This window comes from Gavialis gangeticus, unplaced genomic scaffold (assembly GCF_001723915.1).
Source record: "Gavialis gangeticus isolate Ggan-Ray unplaced genomic scaffold, GavGan_comp1, whole genome shotgun sequence".
Classification (NCBI taxonomy): Eukaryota; Metazoa; Chordata; order Crocodylia; family Gavialidae; genus Gavialis; species Gavialis gangeticus.
This window is the reverse complement of record NW_017729034.1, coordinates 32,265,373-32,288,224: the sequence shown is the minus strand read 5'-3', so window position 1 is coordinate 32,288,224 and position 22,852 is coordinate 32,265,373. Positions and strand designations below refer to the sequence as shown.

At 46.4% G+C, this 22,852-nt stretch overlaps 1 protein-coding gene across 1 annotated transcript in view; it reads left to right on the top strand.

The window, feature by feature from the left end:
• Window positions 1–22,852, top strand: part of LTBP1 (latent transforming growth factor beta binding protein 1) — a 461,583-nt gene that overhangs the window by 334,452 nt on the left and 104,279 nt on the right. The window contains exons 18-20 of the mRNA XM_019526927.1: window positions 5,079–5,198; window positions 7,077–7,199; window positions 9,516–9,638. Of these exons, the coding sequence (XP_019382472.1) occupies window positions 5,079–5,198; window positions 7,077–7,199; window positions 9,516–9,638 (366 nt within the window). The remainder of the gene's footprint in view (window positions 1–5,078; window positions 5,199–7,076; window positions 7,200–9,515; window positions 9,639–22,852) is intronic.

Sequence of the window (22,852 nt, the reverse complement as noted above, 5' to 3'; positions counted from 1 at the left end):
ACACACACACACACACACACACGTGTGTGTGTGTGTGTGTGTGTGTATATATATATATATAAAAATAATATATAAAAATAATTCCCATAAATCAATGTTCCATTGAAAACTTAAAGTTTGCTTATGGGAAAAATCCTCCCACACCATCCCATTAAGCCAAGGAAATTAAACATTAAGAGAGCATCTTCATCACCTCATCACACCCACACATCATGTGTCATTTCCAGGGTCTTGTGGAGGAGTCATCGCTGGTTAACTTTATCATAGGTGGCTGTTAGGTCAATGAACACAGCTCCTCTGATTTGGCCTCTTTCAAAACTGTCCTCAGTATGTTGAGTTAGACTGAGTAGCTGGCTTGTTGTTGCTTTTCCAGGACAAAAGCTGCCTTATTTGGGGATTAGGTGTTTATCCACGTATGGAGCAAGCCAGTTCAATATCAGTTGGGTGATCCTAAGATAGTGTAATCCCATACACATTACTCTTGCTGAACACATAATTCAGGGGGTAGCATTATTAAAAGTGGAGCTGGTTAATATGGCCTACAGCTGAAGTTGCATAACATTTATGACCCTGTCATCAGTTTTTTTGGAATTTTGCCAGACTTTGAGAACTTCTAACAGAAGATGCAGGGAAGACAGATCTACTCAACAGTTGCTTTGCCTCAGTCTTCAAAAAAAGATTTAGCTGCAGATGGACAGATACCCAATAAGGATTACCTGGTTAAGGAAGGGGGTAAAATGAGGTGGTAGATAACAGAAGAGACAGTCAGAGAGCATTTGTTGGGTCTGAATGAATTCAAGTCAGAAGTGCCTTCATCCCAGGGTACTGAAGGAACTGGCATAAGAGATCTTGGAGGCCTTGGCAATGATCTTCACAAAGTTGTGGGAGATGGGCTAGGTACCACAGGACTGAAAAAGGGTGAACATAGTGCCCCTCTTTAAAAAAGGCAAAAAGGAGGGCCTGGAGAACTACAGATGGGTAAGCCTTGCCTCAATACCATAGATGTTACTGGAACATATTCTAAGGAAAATCATTTGTAAGCATCTGCAGGAGGAAAGGCTGATCAAACAGCCAGCATGGATTTATGAAAAACAAGTAGTGTCAAACAAACCTTATTTCCTTCTTTGACAAAGTAATTACTTGGGTGGATGAAGGGAATGCTGTAGATATAATGTGTCTGGACTCCATCAAGGCTCTTGACAAGGTCGTACATGACCTTCTCATAACAAATTGGAGAAATGTGGAGCTGGACAAAACTGCTACAAGGTGGATAGATAACTGGCTCAATAGATCCAAGCAAAGGGTGATTAATAACAGCTCCATGACAAAATTGGCAAGAGGTTTCAAGTTGAGTCCCATGGGGGTCTGTCCTGGACTGTTCAACATGTTTATTAACAATTTGGATGGTGGTATATAAAGATTCTTGAGCAGGTTTGCAAACAACACAAAACAGAACGACTGTGAACATGGAGGATGTAAGCACAATTCAGAAGGATCTCAACAGATTGGAAAGTTGGCCTAGAGCTAACAGGATGAAGTTTATTGTGGACAATGTAAGGTGCTGCACCTCAGGAGGAGTAATCAAAAAAAAATATAAAATGAGTGACACCTGGTTGGCTGGAAGCCCTATCAAAAAGGGAATCTTGCAGTGTAATGCAGCCGCATAAAAGGTAAACGCAGTTTTAGGCTGCATCAATAGAAACATTAGGTGATAGTGCCTCTACTCAGCACTGCTTAGACCTCATCTCATAGATTTCATAGACATTTGGGCTGGAAGGGACCTCGGAAGATCATTGAGTCCAGCCCCCCGCCCAAAGGGTAAAGAAGAGGGGCTTCCCTGGCCAGGAATTGAACTCAGGCCGCAGTAGTGAGAACGCCAAATCCTAACCACTAGACCACTAGGGAAGGGCTGTAAATATCTGAAGTACTGTATGTAATTTTGGGCTCCACATTTTTAAAAGAACATGGAGAAAGAAGTTAGAGAGGGTCCAGAGGCAGGCAGCAAATATTATAAAGGGCTTGGAAAGCGGGTCATATGAGGAGAGACTGAAGGAGCTAGGCATGTTCAGCTTGGAGAAAAGGTGCTTAAGAAAGGACATGATAGCAGTCTTCAGATACTTGAAGGGCTGCCATAAAGAAGAGGGAAAGCACCTTTCCTCTCTTGCTGCAGAGAGGAGGTTGCAGACCAATGGCTTTAAGTTACAGCAAAGTAGGTTTATACTGGATGTCTGGAAAACTTCTTCACTATTAAAATAGTGAGGCAGTGGAATAAACTGCCTAGGGAATTTATGAACTCTCCATCACCGGAGGTGTTCAAGAAGAGGTTGAACAGCCACTGGTTGGGGAAGATGTAGGCATAACTATGCTAATGTTGTACTGTGTGTATTTCCCGTGCTTCTGGGCTTTACTGGTTGCCTTTACTGCCCCTCACTTTCTGCTACATGTCATATGACTAGATGACTTCTGGAGGTCCCTTCCAGCCTAGCTTCTCTATGATTCTATGACTTGGACTGAAAATTCCCATGCTGAATATCATAGAAAAAAATAGTATTGGAAGGGACCTCAGGAGGTCATTTAGTCCAGGGGTTTTCAACTTTTTTTAATACGTATACCCCCAGCAGCCGGATGAGGGTAGGGGTGGTGCACCGCTGGATGCGGAATGGCAGCAGCGCACAGGGTGGTGGGTGGCGGTGGCTGCTGCGTGCGAACTTCCCACTCTCCCTTGCCCCTCAATGTCTGGCTGGTCAGGCAGCGCCTGCACAGCCCTGCTCCTGGGAGGCAGCGGTGCTCTGTCCCTGCCCACCCATGCATGCCCCCTAGCGCCTTCCCAAGTACCCTTGAGGATACGTGTACCACCAGTTGACAAACCCTGATCTAGTCCAACCACCAAAGCTGACCATCCCAACTAAGTCAGTCCAGCCAGGCCTTTGTTGACCTGGGCCTTAAAAGCCTCCATGGATGGAGATTCCACCACCTATCTAGGTAACATGTTCCAGTGCCTCACCACCCTCGTACAGAAAAAGTTTTTCCTAATATCCAACCTAAACCCCCCTTGCTGCAACTTGAATATTCACTTCAGGCTCATTAGAAAAATCTGAAGATGTGGTAAAGTCACTTGTGAGAAGAAGTTTTGGGAAAATAATATGTTTTACTTATGTTAAGCAATTTTTATGGCTGTTATATTGAGACACATTAGTGATTTCATGGTTTAGAACAGTGAGGGCCAATCTTTTTGACAGGTGTACAGCAAATTAGCCCTGCACCCTCTCTAAGTACCAGTCTGATCCCCTTCCCCTGCCCAATCTGCTACTCTGATTTCTGCTTCCTGCCCTGTACATCCTGCCCAATCTGCTGCTCTGCTTTCTGTCCTATCTGCTGCTGCTGTGCTTCCTGATTTGCCATGGGGAACACACACAAGTGCCTGTGCTACTTGTGGCAGGTGTGCTACTTGTGGCCACCCCTGTTTCAGAACATGGTCTTGGAGTTGGAAGGGCAGTGTAAGAGAGGGCTTTGTGTCATGGATGGGCATGTTGCTTTTCTTATAAAAAAAACTACACATATTTGGCCCAAATAGAAGGCTTTGAAAAAAATGCAATTTAGCTTTTACTCTAATGCAGAGCTACAGGGGCTGAACAGGCCATTTCCTCCATTTGCTGCTCTAGGATTTTGTGGACTGCTGTGGCACTGGCCCTGGGAGCAAGGAGACTATTTCCTTGTGCTATCAGTGCCCCCCCCCCATGCTGCTCCCCAGTAACACGGAGAAGGAAAGAGTCCTCAAATTCATAAGACAGGAGCTAGACAAAGAGATTTGATGGTAGTATATTGAGATATGGCACAAGTGACTAATGCAGGTCCAAAGGCTGAGTGAATTCAGGGCATCCTGTGCACTGGATGAGGTAAGGGTCCATTAGAGAAACTAGTATGTGTTCATGTAATGTGGATGAAGGCAATACAGGCAACCTCAATTCTAGCATTTCCTAGTTTTTGAGTGCTTGACTTTAACATACTTTATTTTGTATGTACTAGCATGTGTAGGCTGCATGTTTTGTAGGCACGGTGAAGTTCTTTTATATGTGGAAGAAAGTTATTTGGAAAGATGCAATACCAGTCAATAAGGGTTCAGGGTTCTCAGTATAAATGGCCTTGTCATCTACCCCACCCAGGATGGAGTGGGATGGAATCTGAAGTCTCAGAGAATGGTCTAGCCAGGCTTCCCCCTCTTCTTAGGCATTGCTAGCCCCCGCCTCTCATTCCATCCATCCGTATGGCCTCTCCTTCCACCCCAGCCTCCCCTCCAGCTTTGATTATCACTTATTCAACCTGGGTTTAGAGTCCTTCTACACCTCATCTGCTTGCTAGTTATGCATGTGAGACGATTGGGGAAGCAACACTATACATGCCCTCTCCAATACTGCCCTCAAACCCCAAGCAGATCCCCCTTTAGCTAGGGAAGCCCACAGTATGTTTAGACCTTCAGTGCTGGTACATTGGGCTTCCATAAGCTGCTGAGCCTGGCTGGGTGATTAACTAGTGGCATTGAAAAACGGATGAGATTCACTTAAATTTCACAAAGGGAGAATTTTTAATATTTCCCTCTTGTATTCCAAGATTACTTTTCAGTACTCACAGTGCCCTCAGTAATTCAAGAGCACATCAAAGAACATTTCTCGATTTTTGGATTTGATTTCTGTATCTGGTGAATGGGGTGACAAATCCAGGACCAAGGCCTCAAGATCCTACTAGTGCCAAAAGCTTGACATGTAGCTATCAGTGAATCCCTAACTTAGGAGAAAATCTTAAGGTGATTCACCTGATAGCTTTAATTTAATTATGTATGAGGACCAAACAAGGTTTAGATAAAGTGCCCTGCAGCCATTTTTAAACTCACGGGAGCTTAATCCATGTGATAATGCAGCATGCTGTTTAGAATGCTGAGGAGCATGTGCATAGGCAGCAGGTATAATTTCAGGGGAATAGGTCTGGAATATGACATAAATGCAGTCATCATCATTAGATGAGATTTGTTTTTGAGTGCCCTGCAGCATGGTGATTTTGATTTTGATTTTCTTTTGTTAAAGATATTGATGAATGCCTGAATGAGAGTACTTGTCCAGATGCACAGTGCATTAACGCTCCTGGCTCGTATCAGTGCGTTCCTTGCACAGATGGATTCAGAGGCTGGAATGGACAATGCCATGGTATGTCTATTATATTTATATTCCAAATGTTGATACATTGATTTTTTTTATTCAGAGATGTCCTGGCCAGAAAACCTCCTTTTATTCTAAAAAAGAAATGGAAGTCATATGGATTTCAAAATGGTTTTTGGTTTCAGAGAGGGAAGAAATGAAGAAACCTTGTCTGACTCTAGTCAAATTAACATCAAATCTATGCTGTAATTCTCATGTTTTGTGAAAATCTAGTAGTGGAAATGGATAATATGAGATTTGAAGAGATTTTGAACTGGTAATATTTATGTGAGAAAACCATTGCTAGGGAAACTGAACAATTGCAAAAACATGAGGATGCTAATATTTTAATGTGACTGGGCTGCTATTTAATACAATACAGATACTGGCTTACAAAATACTTTGATAAACACATCTAAATTATCATTATTTCTAGCAAGACATTGCTACAGTACATCTCAAATAGTTTCTCAACAAGTCAGTAATGTTCAATTTAAAATTGTTTTTGTGAAATAATTTTTTCACACTTCCTATTGTCCTATTTGTGTTTTTACCCTTTATTGTTCAGTACCCTCTTTTGTTTGGACCAGTGGCAACTATTTGTGGAGCTCATAGCAAAACGTGGTATTTTGCAAAAATGTACAGTGCCACTAGTCTTTTGGAGCTAGCTATCAGCTTCTGGATGAACATTTAGAAAACTGATTTCATTTAATTTATGAAGGAAGTGGTTTACTTGAACCTATGTATGTAGATACATACACTGTGGTTTCTGAAATGCAGTGGGACTCTGGCATACAAAGTGCTTTATAAACATGATATGTTTACATTAAACTACATAGCTGTTTATTCTTACCTAATCATCTGACTGTAACAGTACCTGGGTAACTTTTTAGATATTTTCTGTGACATTTGAATTGGTTGAGGCAAAAATACAGAGAAGTGACTTTGAGGTAACGATGCTGATTTCATTGGAGTTGCACAAGCTTATGAAATTGGGAAAAAATATTTCTTAACCCCCAGAGAGGGTTGGCTTTTACCCTGACATAGGACCTATCATTTCCCTTACCAACCTTCTCTTTTAGATCATTAATATTTTGTCATTGGGTGTTTTTATTATCTTGGTAAGCTGGGACTTTCAAAGGGACCTAAATAAGTGAGGGACACAAATTCTACTGAGTCAGGTGCCTTACTCCTTTAGGCGTTTTTGGAGAAGGCAGTCATAAATGTGGGTGTACCTTAAAAACAGCATGTAATAACAGGGCAATTTCAAACTTAGATTAAGAAGACTTCAACTGGAAGAAACATGAAACAGTGTCAACTAAATACATTTCTAACACAAAGAAGCCAGTATGAGCTGTGTCTACTCTAGGGCCATGTGTCTACTCTAGACATTTTTCCTGTATGTTCTTCACAATAGCAGTCGAGGAGTGCTAATGTTTACAAGGGTGATGTCAATCAGTTGCCAATATTTTTGACAGTGTGTTGTCAGATTTTTCTAGGAATAGGTCTGTAGAATACAGGCAAAAATATGCCACTGTCTGGTAACATTTGGTCTACACTGACAGCAGGAAAATCAAGGGCAAAAAGCCCAGTGTAAATGAAGATATGATCATTACTAACTTATGTTGCAGTCCTACTTAAAAACTATCTACCAGATTAGGCTATGATATAGTTCAGAGCTCAAACCATTCTTATTTCATACTGGGAAAAATAATGGTCTAGAATAGATCGTGGGCTAGGATTTTGACAAGCCCATAATGGCTAACCAAATCATATTAGAACCCTGTTTAAACAGAATTTTAATACAGTTCATAAACTGAACTGAAAAGCCAGTGTGGATAGGAACTAAGTCATTATTATATATCCATGTTTATTTTATATTTACAGATATAGATGAATGCCAGTATGGCAGTTACTGTACAAATGGACATTGTGAAAACACTGAGGGATCTTTCAGATGTACTTGTAACTATGGTTATAAACTGTCTGCAGCAGAGGATCAGTGTGAAGGTAGGAATGTTTCTAAAACTCACAATAGTACATCTAGCACAAAACTGTTGTGCAACAGTAACCCAAAGTATGTTACAAAATATCATTTAATTAAAAACAATTCAAGTACATCATTAAGCCTGCAGAGGAAAAACTTCAAACAAGCCAGAAAATACAAGAGTTAAGGTTTTTTGTTAACTTGGTTGTGTTATGCAGGCTGTATGTTCTGTGACCTGTGCCAGGGCTGTCCAACTTAGGTACAGGCAGGAGCCTCATGGTGTACCTGCATGTGGATCTGGGGCTGCATACTACACGGGCTGCGTGCTGTGAGGGCAACCCCCACCAGATCCCTACTGCTGTATGGGCTCAGCCAGCTTCATATGGGTCCCCAGCACACAAGTTGCAATAATACATGCCCTCTGCACTCTCTGCCATGCAGGCTATGATGGCTTCATCCCTCAGCACCTTGCCAGCTTCACAAAGCCCCCTTCACCCTATACCACATGGGCTGCAGTGCATGACTCACTTGTCCCCACTACACAGACTGCACAGGCAGCATGAGGACCCCTGGGGCCTGCTCCACCATATGGCAGTGGGAGAGGCAGCCACCAGGGCCTGCAGGCTACCAACCAGCTCTGACCTATTCATAAAATGCATGATAGCTGAAGTTATTACATTAATTAACAGTAAACAATACATTCATATTGCTGTATTAAAATTGTTGTAAGTATTTCTGATTTAGTTACTTTCAGTTTATTTCCTTTAGAAAAAAGGGGAAAATCAAAACCATGTAAGTGCACCATTCTTAGCATCAGAAGCTTTAGGGCTAAGTACAGACCGTCAAAAAGCCTGAGGCTGAATCGATTCAATCTCTGTACGTTCGTCTAAGCTGCGTAGATTAAACCAATAAGCAAGTGAACAGACTTTCACTTTTGATTCTGGAAATGCAGCCACATGTCTGTAGTGACTCAGGGCAGAAGCCAGGGGCACTTGAACATGCCTCCCTGCCCTGTTAAACCTAGCCTGCCCACCCTGCGGGGGGAAGGGTTCTAAGGGGAGGTGCAAAGCATCCCGGGATACTTAGGAACTGTGAGTTAACTTGAATCTGGGTGGGATCTGGGACAGAATTTCAATAAACTGATTTAACTTAAATCAGTTAAGTTTGATACCACATCCGTCTAGGTTTATCTTAAACTGGTTTCAGCCACTTTGAAAGTGGATTGTGTGCATTAAACTTTTGTTGTGTTACAGTTTTGAACCAATTTCTAATAGTTTATACCAGTTTATGTGTACCTTCTGTTCCAGCCTAAGAATGATAGCCAGGGAGTGTGACAGTCTCATTTTAGAGGAAGTATATAGGCAAAGATAGATTGCTTCCTCAGAGCTTCTATGGAAATTTGTGGTTTTGTATGCACACTTTTAAAATAAGGCCCCAATCTTGCAGTGTGATACATATGGGTGAAGCCTTGAAGGGTTATTGAAATCTGTTGTGCTTCATAGATTTTAAGGTGAGAAGGGGCCATTCTGATCATTTGATCTGATCCCTTCTGGCCAGAAAAAAATCACCATTTTTTCTGCCACAAGCCATAGCTTCTGTTTGAGTTACAACAGATCCCTAGAAAGACATTGAGTTCCAATTTATCTTCTGTGAGTGACTGAGAATCTACCACATCCATTTTCAATGGCCTGTACATGTATATTAGATTACTTTTGGCATTTATGAAATGGACATATCTTTGTTTAATCAAAAGCAATATTGATCCTTCCTAGGGCTGACCACAGCTAGCTAATGAATTTTAAAAGATGCTAAGGCCTGTTCGTAATAGAGGCTAACACATTTTCATACACCACTTAATTAATACTTACTAATATTTCCTAATTTAGTTAGAGCCTAAAAAAATTAACACCTCCAGCAAAAGATTTTTCCCAAATATTCATCTGTGATGATTATTCAGTAGTGACACATTGGAACATGACCTGCCTTTTGAATCAGCAATACCACTTCCAAATTTTCCTTAGGAAATTTGGAGTTTCCTATCCAAATACATCTGCTGACCTGGGCTGACCCCAGTCTGTGGGAAGTGAAGAAATCCCTCCAAGCACTGAGGGATTAACAGCAGTTATGAAAACAAAAAGAGATATTTGACCTGGATTAATACTGATATAGAGCAATTGTTTAAATAAGAAAATCTGATCTTCATGTAAAATGTTACAGTGCAACAGCCTTGCAGCGTGTGCCTGAAAACTGCCCCCTGATAGAAAGGTGGTGATGCCAGTATTTCCAGAAGTGTAGCACTACCATTTTCTTTAGATAACACATTTTCTTCTCCTCCATAGATATAAATGAATGTCAGCAAACAGCTCTGTGCACAAATGGGCATTGCAGAAACACAGATGGGTCTTTCAGGTGTATTTGCAAACCAGGTTACACACTATCATCTACGGGAGACCAGTGTGAAGGTAAGAATGTGGTTTATGCTACTGAAGAATTTTCCATTAAGACCTGGGCTATTTTTATTCCATTTTTTAGGATGAGGGAGGTTTATTTTTCCTGCTCTTCTCCATTCTTTGATGGCCCATTAATGGTCTCCATCAGTACAGCTCATGAATTCACAGTCTCATGAATTTTCTTTCACATAGTCCTAGTTATCTCTATATGTATAAAAAACCTGCACTTATGTTTTCAATAGGAAGAGTGGGAGAATAATTTGATTTTTGTTGGTAATAAATAACAACTCTTTTTAATAAGATCATCTCTTTACTCATATTTTAGCACATACAACTATTTTTATTCATGGGCAACAAAAGCTACTGCCAGCACATATTGTTTATGTGAGGGTCTGCTGGGTTTACAACTTCTTCTGCACCTGGTGTGGGGTCCTGTAGCCAACCACCACAATCTCAAACTTGAGTAGCATTGCCAGGGGAAAGCGTGTGGCCTAGATCAGATCCAGAGAACATTCTCCTGGAGTGGAGCTTAGCATCCTCCACTGTCTCAGAGGTGCACTCTACATACCAGTCTTGGAAAACAAAATTCATGAGAAATGCACAATACATGCTAGAGGAAGTACTGTGCAGTAAGAAACAGTTGTCATATCTCTTAGGAGTATCTCACATTGGAAGACTTCAGGCCTTTTGTTACAAAACTGATACTCTCATTATCTTGGGGATATTCCTCATCCTTGCTTATTTTTCATTGCTTGACAACATTCTTATCTGAGCATCACTTGAAGGAAATTTTCAGGAGCTGACCCAAAGAGGCTCTTCCCATGCTTGAGTGATACTGGCTCTTGGGTTCCTTGTTCCTGGGATAAAAGAGCATTTTAAGATACCATCTCCCAATGTCACACACTTCGGAGTTGAGACAGGTGTAAAGAGGACCAGAGTCTTCCCAAAGCAGGAACGTTTTCACGTGACCCAGGCTCTGATCTCCAAAGAATGATAGAACAAAAAATCATTCATCCAACTCTGAGGTTTGGCTTCTCTGTAACCACTGGAACTGTACAGTTTCCAGTGTACATGAAACTTCTGAATGCTCTGAGGACATCACTGTTGCAGAAGATGTGATTCCCCATTGTATTCTAGGCTTAGGTTACTATCCCTGCAGCATTCTAAGAGGGAATCTTCACCTCTTTAGTGACAGGAACAAGAATCCTCCCCAGATTTTCAAGAAATCCAGGAGGTGGAGCAGCCTATCCCAGTCAACTTTTTATTGTCTTCAGATGAGGCTATGGTATCAAATTAGACTTTTTCAACTTCTGAAGGTCACAAAATCTTACCAATTTAAGCAGGAGAATGGCAGCAATTCTGAGATCTCTACCAAAGTAATACAATAAAAACCTCATAAAATCCTCAATATATTACCTACACCCTGGTAATAGACTATTTGGCAATTCTGATCACTTAAGGGTTACTGGACCTTGCCAAAGTCTTATGAGAAGCACCAGCAACACTTACATCAACTTCAAAGTGTGCAGAAAAAGAATACCAGGTACCAGCTAACAGATTCAAGTAATACTTCTGTTACATGGAAAAGGACAAACAAGTTAAGATGCCCAGGGGTAATATGGGCATGCATTTAAATCAGGGGTGGGCAAAATACGGCCTGCAGGCTGGATTCAGCCTGCCAAGTCATTGTATCTGGCCTACGGGGCCCCTAAAAAATTTAGAAAACTAATATTTATCTACCCCGGCTCCTACCAAAGGACTGTGCCTGGCTGCTGCACTCCATCTCCCAACACAGCTCCCACTGCCGGCCCCACATCCCATCCTGCAATCACTGTCACTGCTGTTCCTGGCCACCATGGGCATCTCAGCCTCCTGTGGGAACAGCGCCTAGTGCAAGCAGCCACAGTGCTTGGGCTCACAGTAGGGGCATGGCAGTGGTGCAGCCACCACCACAACAGTGAGTCAGAGTGGCTCTTGTGGCACACCTTGGAGCTGCCGATGTGGTTGTGATGGCCGCAGTGGAAAAGGAGGATGAGGAGGGCTCGGCTGTTGCCACCTTCTTTTTGTCACCACGCTCACGGTGCCGCCACCGCACCCCTGCCATGAGCCCAAGCACCACTTGCCCCGTGGCTGCTTGTGCTCAGCACCATCCCCACAGCAGGCTGAGGCACCTGTGGCAGCCAGGAACAGTGGCTGCAATGGTCATGGCACCTGTGACGGAAACTGCAGGAGCAGGGCTGGTGGTGGAAGCCGCGTGGGGAGGTGAAGCACATTACCCAGGTGTGGCGGGAGCACTGCAACAGCAGCAGCTGCTCCTGTGAGCAGCACCATGAGCACCACTGCGAGCATGGCAACAAGGAGAAGGTGGCGGTGGCCAAGCCTGCCTCATCCTTCTTTTCCACCACAGCCCCACAGATGCCTGTATGTAGCCTGCACTGGCCGGCCCTGGCTGGTCAGTTGCTACTGGAGCAGCTCCACACAGCACTGCTTCAGGGCCTCCAGCCGGGCCCAGTGCTCCCACTGTGCCTTGTCCCATGCCTCCCCTGGGTGATCTCCCGGGTGACATCTTCCCCCTCACCAGGCCAGCTCCCATGCCTCCCATACCTGCTGCCACACAGCGAAGTTCTCTACCACTGCCTCCAGCTGCTGGAGCAGGAGCATCCAGTCCCTGGTATGTTGCAGCTCCAGCAGCGGGTAGCAGTGACCCTGATGTGGCACTCCCAGAGGGCCCTGCAATCTCTCCACCGTGTCCAGATATTGGACCTGCAGACGCAAGAGGTGCTGGCTGTAGGCAGCCTTCCTCCTCTGCCCCCTTCCCAGGAACTAGGGGCTGCCAGACTCAGCTTCCCCGCCCCCCCCGCTTACCAGCCATGCTGCTGCCCAGCCAACAGTGCCTGGTTTGGGATGCATGGGGCTCCTTGGGGCAAGGGACTGGCCCTGCCCCTGCCCTCCCTACTTTGGGCCTGTCTGGGGAGATGTCATGGGGCCATCTCCCCCTCACACGACTGCTGTGCACCAAGCATGTCCCTGCTGCATGTGTCCCAGGTGGGGCACAATGATCTGTTGATGCAAGCAGAGGGGTGCCCAAGCCCCGCTGCTGCTGCTCCTGCTGGTGCCCCAGGCACACCTGTGCTCCTGTTTTGGATCTCTGAGCTACGACAGCATGAGAGGCAAACCCGGGCTACCCTGCAACTTCCGCTGCTGCCTGGAGGGCAACCTGTTGCAGTGCTGCATGTACCTGCCCCCAGCTGCAGAGAAGGACATTGCCACAAGCATCAACACCTTCCTCGGTGTGTGAGGCCTGTGCCTACCCAGCTGTGGGGACATGGACTGCTTAATAAAGTTTTGAACTGTGTCCTGCTTCTCTGCGTGCTGTGGGGTGGGGAACCTGGAGTCAGGGAGTTCAGGCTGTTTGGGCAGGGAATAGACCAGGGCCAGGGGCTGGGAGGGCTCTCCCCCAGTGCAGGACTTAACACATATCCAGGGATGGCCAGGCTGGCAGCTCAGTGTAGGACTCCCCATCAGCGACAGCATCTGGCTGTGCCCTGTGTCCATGGCCTGTGGTGTACAGCAGGCCACACCCGGCCAGGGGCCCTCCTCTGAGGAGAAGCTAGTGGCCCGTGGTGGCATAGCTAGCTGCTCCTCATTGCAGGGTGCAGGGCTTGGCCAAGGGTGTGATACAGCCGCTGGGCAGAGTTCCCCAAGCTGCCAGGGGATGCAGCAGTCAGGGAGGTGGGCAGAGTGGGGTGCTGAAGGTGCGAGGTCCCCTTCTTCAGTGACATGTCACCAGAGATGTCAGACTGGGGTGTGGGTGAGGGCAGGTCAACTTTAATGGTGGCACTTGCAGGGGTATGGCCTGTCTCCTGGGGCACCAAAATTCAGGTCAGCTCCCACATGAAGGGCATGGTCTTCTGGGCACAACCAAACCAATGATTGAACTTGGTCATGGTCACCCACTGTGCCTGCAGGACCTTGGCCTTCACACGGCACTGCCCAACCATCTGGGAGTGGCCTTGTGCATGCATCCCACCAGATATGGCCTCATAAATGTGGGTGTTTGAGCACCCACCATGTGCAGACTGCCTCTGGATGTCAGCCATGCCCCATGAGGTCACACATCTCCTCACAGGTCCAGTTGGGGGCCCAGGTGCTTGACATGGGTATGGGCATGTGGACAGTGTTTGATGGGGACGATGTACTGGACATGTTCCCTGCTCTGGTTCTCTGGGCCCCTGCGTGCCTGTCCCTGTGATGCCAGCACTGAAGGGGTGCCAGCAGCACCCAGGACAGGGGCAAGGGTGGGGACTGTGAGCCACAAGGCAGAGGTGCTTCACCACAGTGCCTGCAAAGAGACAGAGCTGGCGGTGAGGAGCAGCAAACAGCAGGTACTGGCCCTGCTGCTATAGAGAGCAGGGCCAGCAGGCCTGGGGGAATCTTAGGTGTGGGAAAGGTCACAGTAGGCTGCAGCCCTTTGCAACACTCACCTGTGGCCAAGGAGCAGTCCTTGCTAGGGAACAGGATTGACAGAGGCTGCCTGGGGCTCTCCCATCCAGGGGGATACACAGGGCCTGGTGGGCTCCTGCAGGCAGCACTGGCTCCCTCAGGCTCCCTGTGCTGTGTGCCCCAAGGCACAAAATGGCTAGAGTATTTAATAGCCTGGAACTAGGGGCTGCCAGAGAGCAGCCCAGCCCTGGAGGAAGAGAGGAAGTCAGCCAGGAGCCCTGGGGCTGGGCTCTGGCCAGCCCCCTAGGGCCAAGGAAGACCCAGCACTAAAGTCCCTGCATTAATGCTCATTAACGCATCTACATGTGTGTCTATGCTCTTTAACTAATTGTGCCTACACTTGATATTTGTTTTATGTAGGTATCAAATTTAGGGAGGATTAACCTAAAATTGCCATTTTTAAGGTACATTAAGGTACTTATAGACACATGCCCAGTGCACCTTAAATTAGGCTAATGTGCATTAAATGCCCATGTGTAGTTACACCCACTGAAGCCAATTTAAGTAGGCCTCCTAATTTTTGTGGGAGTTCAAGCCTGCTGCCAGCTGTCCAGAACTCATTAAGACCTGCTCCTATTTCAAAAAAGGCTTAGCATTTTCATCTCTGACACAAAGTTGTACTCAACATCAAACCTGCAGTTGCTGGTTAGGCCTCATCTGGAGTACTGTATGCAGTTGAAGTACTGTGTGCAGTTCTAGGCTTCACATTTTAAAAAAGACATGGAGAAGCTAGAGAGGGTCCAGAGGCAGGCAGCAAAGCTGATCAAGGGCTTGGAAGGCTAGTCACATGAGGAAAGGCTGATGGAGCTAGACATGTTCAGCTTGTAAGAAAGATACTTTAGAGGGGACATTATAGCAGTCTTCAAATACTTGAAGGGCGGCCGTACAGAAGAGGGAAAGCACCTTTTCTGTCTTGCTGCAGAGAGGAGGATGTGGGCCACTGGCTTGAAGTCACAGCAAAGTAAGTTTAGATTAGATATCCAGAAAAACTTCTTCACTGTAAGAATAGTAAGGCAATGGAATAGACTGCCGAGGGAAGCTGTCGACTCTCCATCACTGAAGGTGTTCAAGAAGAAGTTGAACAACCACTGGTTAGGGATGATCTAGGCATAGCTATGCCTATTTTTTACCCTGGTTATTTCCCATACTTCTGGGCTTTGCTGGTTGCTCCTTCTTCCCCCTTTCCCCCTGCTTTTTTATGCTACATTTTTCTGTGCTGATTTGCTTGCTATGAGCAAAGCCAGAAGTTCTTGGCTAGTTCTTTGCTCAGCATCAGACAGATTGCCATATATGCAGTCAGGAAGGAATTTCACCCCACAGTGAGATTCGTATGGACTATGTGGGGTTTTGCCTTCCTCTATAGCAGGTGCGTGGCCCTCTACTTGGGACCTCTTGAGCATATATTGACAACACTTTTATAGAAGCAGGACATTGGCTGCCATCGTTCCCTTGTTTTACCTGGGACAGATTAGGTTATTAGGTCTATGCTGTGTCAGGGTTGAGAATAGTCTTATGTAGGGTTTATATTATGGTTGTCTGGGATAGTTTGGATAGGGATGATCTTCCTTCAGACAGCGGGTTAGACCTAGGTGACCTCTGGAGGTCCTTTCCAGCCCTACAGGTGGTCACAGCAACTACATGAAAATTTCTAGAACATCCTTTATCTGTTGCATCATCTAGGCCTCCTAGTAAGCAACCTGTTTCAAGTTCAACACAAAGCTTATGGGCGCTATACTGGACTCCACAGCAAAGGCTTATCAGCCACCTGACTGATTTCAAGCTACATTGAACTATTGTCTCACTCAATGACATCACAACTTGTCTCAGACTGATGGGCTTCATGGCATAATTTGTCTTGCTACTCAATATTTAAAACTTTTATTTGCTTCCAGGGAAACATAGTCTCTGTTTATCATCTAGGCAAGCATTCTGTTATCCATTGTGGCACTGGTGGTCTATCCTAGTAGCTAGACACTTGAAGCACAGGTGCAATCCAGATCAATCCCCAGGGAGCTGAAGGTCCAGAAGGGTCTGGTATCAAAACTGGGTTTGGAAGCCACAGCCAAAGTCAAAACAGGCTGGGGTCAGAAGCCAAAGCTGAAGACAGGGTAACCTGATGGTTGATTGGGGTCAGAAGCCAAAATCCATAGTGGAAGTTTGAGACAGAATCAAAAGCAGAGAACCGGAATCTGGGGGTGCCAGGGGCTGTGCCAGGGAAAGAACCAGGGGTCAAAACCAGCAAATCAGCAAGAAAGAACACAGAGGGTCTGGACAAGGAGACAGCGGGATAGACCTGACTTTTAGGCTAGGGACAGACATTACACATAAACTGGTGTAAGTGATCAGAAACTGTTATAAACCTGTAACAGAACAGACATTCAGTCCACATAAACCAGTTTCAAAATGGCCAAAACCAGTTTGAGATAAACCTGGTTGAATGTAGTATCAGATTTAACTGATTTGGCTTATATCGGTTTATGCAATGTCTGTCCCAGACCCCTTGCTGGTTTAAGATAAAGAAGACACCCCCAGCATCCCAGCATGCTCTCTGGGCTGGGTGGGGCTCTTGCTCCAGCTGCAGAGCTGACCGCACCCCTCTGCTCTCTAGCCAGAGCAGGGATGGGCCCTAGCAGAGACACTGGCCAGCATGGCAGGGAGGGGGTTAATTCTTCCCTCCTTTTCCTCCTCCCTCACCACAGCAGGGGTCTGGCTGTTTGCCAGGGGAGGAGGATGCAGCGGTGGCCCCTGGAGCTGGCAGACCCCAGCTGCAGGGAAGGAACGGAAGGAGAAAACCCTTCTCTCTGCCCCCTTCACCTTAGTGGGGACATACTGGGTTGGTTGTCCCTCGGGGTGCAAAGGGGGCCTCTGTTCCATGCCGGGGGGGGGACTCTTCCCCCTTCTCCTTCTCCCAGGGTGGGGAGGGGGACTCTGTGAGGTGCTAGATGGGGACTCTTCCTCCTCTTTCCCCCCCCCAACTCCTGTGAGGCTGGGAGTGGGGGCTCCATGTGATGCTGCCCAACCCCAGAGAGGGGGCAAGGGGAGGCTCTGTTCCATGCTGGGGGGGCACTTCCCCCTCTTCCTCCTCCCCACGCAGGGGCAGCAGGAGTGTGGAGATCAGCTGGGTAGGGTCTGAGGGAAGGCGGGGGTGTAGGAGGGAGAAGAGCCCCCCAGCACCAAAAAGGGCCCCCCTCCTGGCCCTGCGGCAGTGGGGGAAAGGGAGGAAGGGGAAGAGTTCCCCTCTGGGGCCTGGCAGCCCGGTGTGCTGGGATTCCTTCCAGCTGTCAGGGAGTGGCTGGGCAGGCCTGCCAGGGCCTGGCCGTGCCCCCCTCATCATCTCAGCTTCCCCATGGCAAGAAGGGTTGCTCTAGCACCCCTTGGCTTCTGGCTTGAGCCACTTCAGGCATGTGCTGAACGTCTATCCACTTGCAAACTTGTTTACTCTCCTTAGGTTAGACTAACTCCTCCACCATCCATGATTATAGTGCTGGTAGTGGACCTCTCGAAATTAAGCTTTGAGCCTCACATAGACAATCTAAGGGTGCAGACAAAAGTGCAGCTCCTGGGTCTAACTCATAGCAATTCATAGAAATGCCATGATCCAACCGATGTTATCTATTGGATCGGAAGTGTGGAGGATCGGCTCTAATTTGGAGCCAATCTGTGGAGAGATACTGCATCTTCACCTGTCTCTGTCCCCACTCCACCAGCTGCATTGCTGTCTCTGGATGGGAGGGTGTATAAGGCAGGGGAGGAAGGTCCTTTCTCAGCCTCGCTGGAGTGGAAGGTGGGTAGATTGGAGCCCACCCAGGGTGTGGAGCTCCTATCCACTGGCTCGCCCACTCCAGCAGGGTTGAGAGAACCCCAGAAGGGACCTCCCTCCCCTGCCTTTTCTCCCTCCCATCCAGAGATAGCAGCTGAAGGTCACTGTGCTGCAGCTGGAGCAGACAGAAATTAATTAAGTCACTTCTCTTAGGAACCGCTTCATTTGAACTCTTGCACGATTGGAAGGCTCTGCAGGCATGCTCTTTTATTTGGGCATGGCTTTAGAGCAATTTTAAGAGGGCAGTTGTGCAATAAATGTCCTTTCTGTCCACACCCTGGGATCTCTGGGTTTCTGCATTTTCTCCTTCTGAAAGGGATAAGAAAATCAAGCCCCACTTTAACCAAGATAGGTGTGTAGTATCTAGACCTGAACAGCCATTGCATAAAAGCTCCCGTACTTTACCACTGAGTTCATCTCCTTTCCTCACAAGGTAAAGGTCTCATTATGCATCTGGATCTACTGTGGCTCCATCTTAAGACAGCCCAGTGGTTGACTTCTGCAGAGAAGGTGTATTCACAGGAAGTACAAAAGATTCTCATAAAAAGGAGAAAGGTCTTCACAAGATCTAGTTGTCAGTGAAAGTGAAGCAGATTGTGCTTGATCACTTCAGCATACTGTCCTTCCATTACTCTTTAAAGGTCAGGACATCTTGGACTATCTCTTGCACGTTAGGTCAGACTGAGTAGTCCTTAAACTGTTTTAGAGCTTGTTTCATGTTATCTCTATTGTACATTGACCTCTCTTTGACAGAGTATCAGAGATTCATATAATGAATCTATTGAATATTTTTTTCCAGAATCTCACACCAGGAAAGCAAAAAGTGATTACATACCTTGATTGTAAACAAAGCTCTTCTGTTGTTGATAGACATTTCAGAAAGTCTCTCAGATTTTTTCTGGTATATGCTGAGGATCAAAGGTTCACCTTTGATCAAAGGTGTATCAACTCAGAGAATATCCAGTGGTTGTCACAGTATATCAGACAGTTACCAGCTGTCCAACAGATCTCCTCCAGGAAAGGTGTTAATTCATTCAACAAGGGCTTGCTCTACTTAGCTTCTTTAAGAAATGTGTGATTCAGAGTATTTGTAGGTCATTAACTTGCTCGTGCCTTCTCAAAGCACAATAAATATGCAAAATTTGGCAGAACTGTACTACATTTACTCTTTACCTAGATACCTTTCAACCACATTTATCTAAAGAAAACTAGAGCATGAGAGTCACCAAAAGTGGGACACGCATGCACACATAATCACTCCAAGAAAAAAACTTTGTGTATGCAGTAACTTGTGTTCTTTGACCTTGTCATCCACAGATGCATCACAGGCAGGTCCGAGGAGGTGATCCTCCCCCTCTGTCCAGCACTGGTCAGGCCACAGTTGGAGTACTGCATCCAGTTCTGGGTGCCGCACTTCAGGAGGGATGTGAATAGCATCGAGAGGGTCCAGAGGAGGGCCACTCGCATGGTCAGAGGGCAGCAGGGCAGGCCTTACAAAGAGAGGCTATGGGACCTGAACCTGTTCAGCCTTCACAAGAGAAGGCTGAGAGGGGATCTGGTGGCCATCTATAAACTTACCAGGAGGGACCAGCGGGGAACGGGAGTTCCCCTGAGTTACTCCTGGTAGTGCTAGGAATAACGGTCACAAGCTGGCAGAGGGTAGATTTAAATTAGACATAAGGAGGTGCTACTTCATGGTCAGGGCGGCTAGGAGCTGGAGCCAACTTCCAAGAGAAGTGGTGCTCACTCCCAGCCTGGGGTCTTCAAAAGGAGGCTAGATAATCACCTAGCTGGGGTTATTTGACCTCAGCATCCTTTCCTGCCCATGGCAGGGGGTCGGACTTGATGATCTGCTCAGTTCTCTTCTGGCCCTACCAACTATGAAACTATATTTGTAGTCTGTATACATTAGCCATGCCATACCCTTTGTCCTCATTGCTTTGGAGTCCTTACACCAGTGATTTTCAACCATGGTGCCAGGGCACCCCGGGATGCTGTGAGATCATTTTGAGGGAGCTGTAGAGTGCCACACAATATTAGCACTGTTAGGTTGTACAAACATGATTCACAAGATAAACAGAGATTTTTCATTGGAATCCTTAATGTTAAAAACAGTCTTTCTGAATTCTTTGCAACAGATGAATTGCTATATTATTTTTCTGTAATCAAAAAACAAGTGAAAATTGAGTTGGCCTTTTCCAGGGAGTGTGTTGAGTCTAAAAATGTTCAGAACTACTGCCTTACACGATGGACCTTTTGGTTGACAAAAGAAGGAAGGAGTAGTAGGGCAAGCTGTGCCTTTTTACGATTTTGATTCCCAGAGCAAGGGCATGAAATACTTAAGCTCCGCCCAAATGGAGCCTGCCAGTGACAGACCTTGGTGCTCAAAGGCACAATATATGCACCCACTTATCATGGAATATTTGCAGAGATTAAACATCCCCAAAACATCTCAAAGAATATCAGTTATGGTGTAGCTAAGTAACCTCTTTGATTTGAGTTTTTGCACAGTAATCATTGGAACCACAAACAGTTACAACAGAGGGAGGGAAGCTTGTGTAGTATGTTAGAAATAATAAATTTTGACTTTGAATGAACTTGGCAGAAAGCATTTTCTTGTTGTGGGGCTTGGCTGTTATTCAGCGCAAGGGAGTCATTAATTTTTTTTCTCATGCTCCTAGTCAAAGTTAATTGCCATGTAAATAAGCCACCATTTTTTTCAGTTGAAAATACAATATTAAAAAATACACGTTATCAAAAGGTCACATCATTTCATAAGCAGTAATTCAAAATAGGGACATTCTTTTATTTAAGAAAGCTGTCTCTCAAAAAAAAAACAAACAAGAAAAAGAAAAGAAAAGAAATTAAATTTTAGTGACCACTTCTCCCTCATGTTCATCCAGGCCAGGCTTTCTGAAGACAAGTTCAGAAGGGGTCTTCGGTGTTTTTTCTTGGATTCATTCGCAAATGAAAAAAATTAGATATTATTTTAGTCAGATAGAAAATCAGGCGTAAAAAGCACAATAATTATAAAGCATTAGAAAAAATGTTTATTTTCCAGAGAAGACCTTGTTTCTCTCTAGACTCATTGGATTTAGGTGGCAGAACAAAGTGTGCATAGAGAAAACTTTTCTAGACTTTATTTTCTTATGTTTTCTGTTTGTGCCTCTCTAGTTGTAGGAAAAATCATCAGCTGATCAATGGCACTACCCTGGAGTAGTGAAATAAAGCATTTTGTTTAGTATCCATTTTCTGTCACCTGGATTACTTGTTATATTACTGTTACAAAATCCCTGTCTTATTACTTCGTCACTTGTCCCAGTGCATCATTTCAGTTGCTACTGTTACGTTAATATTATTCATCTAGCCATTGAGAATCAGATCCTCAGCTGGATCTTCTCTAAAGCCATTTGAAATCAGTGGAAGGAAGGCACTTTGGATGAAATAAATGGAATTTTTTTGCTATTGACTTTGATGGGCTTTGGAGTAGGACACTAGCATAAATCAGTGTAACACCCTTGGGCACATCCAGACAAGCGCACATGTGCCTCTTGCAGTATCTCAAACCTTTGAGATGCTGCGAGAGGCATGTGCAGGAACAAAAAAATGCTCTGCACACTGCAAATTTGCAGTGCAGGGGCAAAATTAGACCCCTGGATATCCAGGGGTCAAAAAATACCCCAGGAGAAAAAAGCGGGATGAGGCAATCAGAGGCTTGGTCCTCCACAGAGATGCTCTGGTAGCCAGCCAGAGCATCTCTATGACTGGCCCTTGCCCTGGTGCTGAAGCACGCTGCCTGCCTGTGTGGGGCAGTCAGTGGTGCAAGCTGCAGGGACCCAGACCCAGCTTGCCAAGTAAGTAGGGGGCTGGGGAACTGGAGGAGTGGGGAGGGGTCCATGGGGGAGGCCCTGCCTGGCCCCAGCCCCCATTCATTTCCCCAACTCCCCATTTGTTCTCCCCACCCTTGTTCATTTCCCAGCTCCCCATTCATTCCCCCAGCCTTCCGTTCATTCCCCCCACCCCCGTTCATTCCTCCAGCTCCCTGCTCACTCTACCCCCTCCCCTCCCCACTCACTGGCAGTAGCAGCAGTGGTCAGGGCCACTCAGGGCTTCATGTTACAGCCCCCCTGCACAGGGGGCAGCAGGGTTCAGCCCCAGCTGCCTGGTACCCCTGCTGCTGCATCGTGCGGGTGCGGCCTGGCTCGGCAGGGTGCCGCATGCTGTCTCAGAGCTTGGGCCACTCAGGCTGAGTAGCGCTGAGCCCTAGGTGACAGCTGCAGCACCCCTGAGCTTCCAGACAATGTGCGGTGCACTGCCAAGCCTGGCCACACCCTCACAATGCAGCAGCGGCAGCGCAGGTGCCAGGCAGCTAGGATGTAGCCTCTCTGCCCCGTGTCATGTGGAGGGAAGGCTGTGCCATGAGGCCCCAAGTGGCCCCCACTGCCGCTGCTGCTGCTGGTGAGCTGCGAGCAGTGTAGGATGCTGAATCCAGGTGGGGGAGCAATCAGGACCCTGGAGACCACGGGGGAATCCCTGAATTATCTCCATCCTGCTGATTGCTGACCCGCTCATCTCCAGCCTCCTGCTTGTCTCCAGCCTCTGGAGGCAACAGGGGAATGTCTCCAGCTCATCTCCAGGAGCTTGTCTGCAGCCTCCTGCTTATTCTCCTGCTCATCTCCGGCCTCCCAAGGGTGGAGACAAGCAGGGGAATGAGCAGGGGGCTGGAGACCAGTGGGGGGAGGGGGCTAGGAGGGAGCTGTAGCCCCTGGGAGGGACTGGGACTCTACAGGCAGGGTAGTTTCTGTGCTGGGTGGGAGGGCCTCTGCCCAGTAGGGGCAAGGGACCCACCCCTCCTAAGCAGCCCCCACATCCATAGTCGCCCCACACATACCCACCTCCTTCC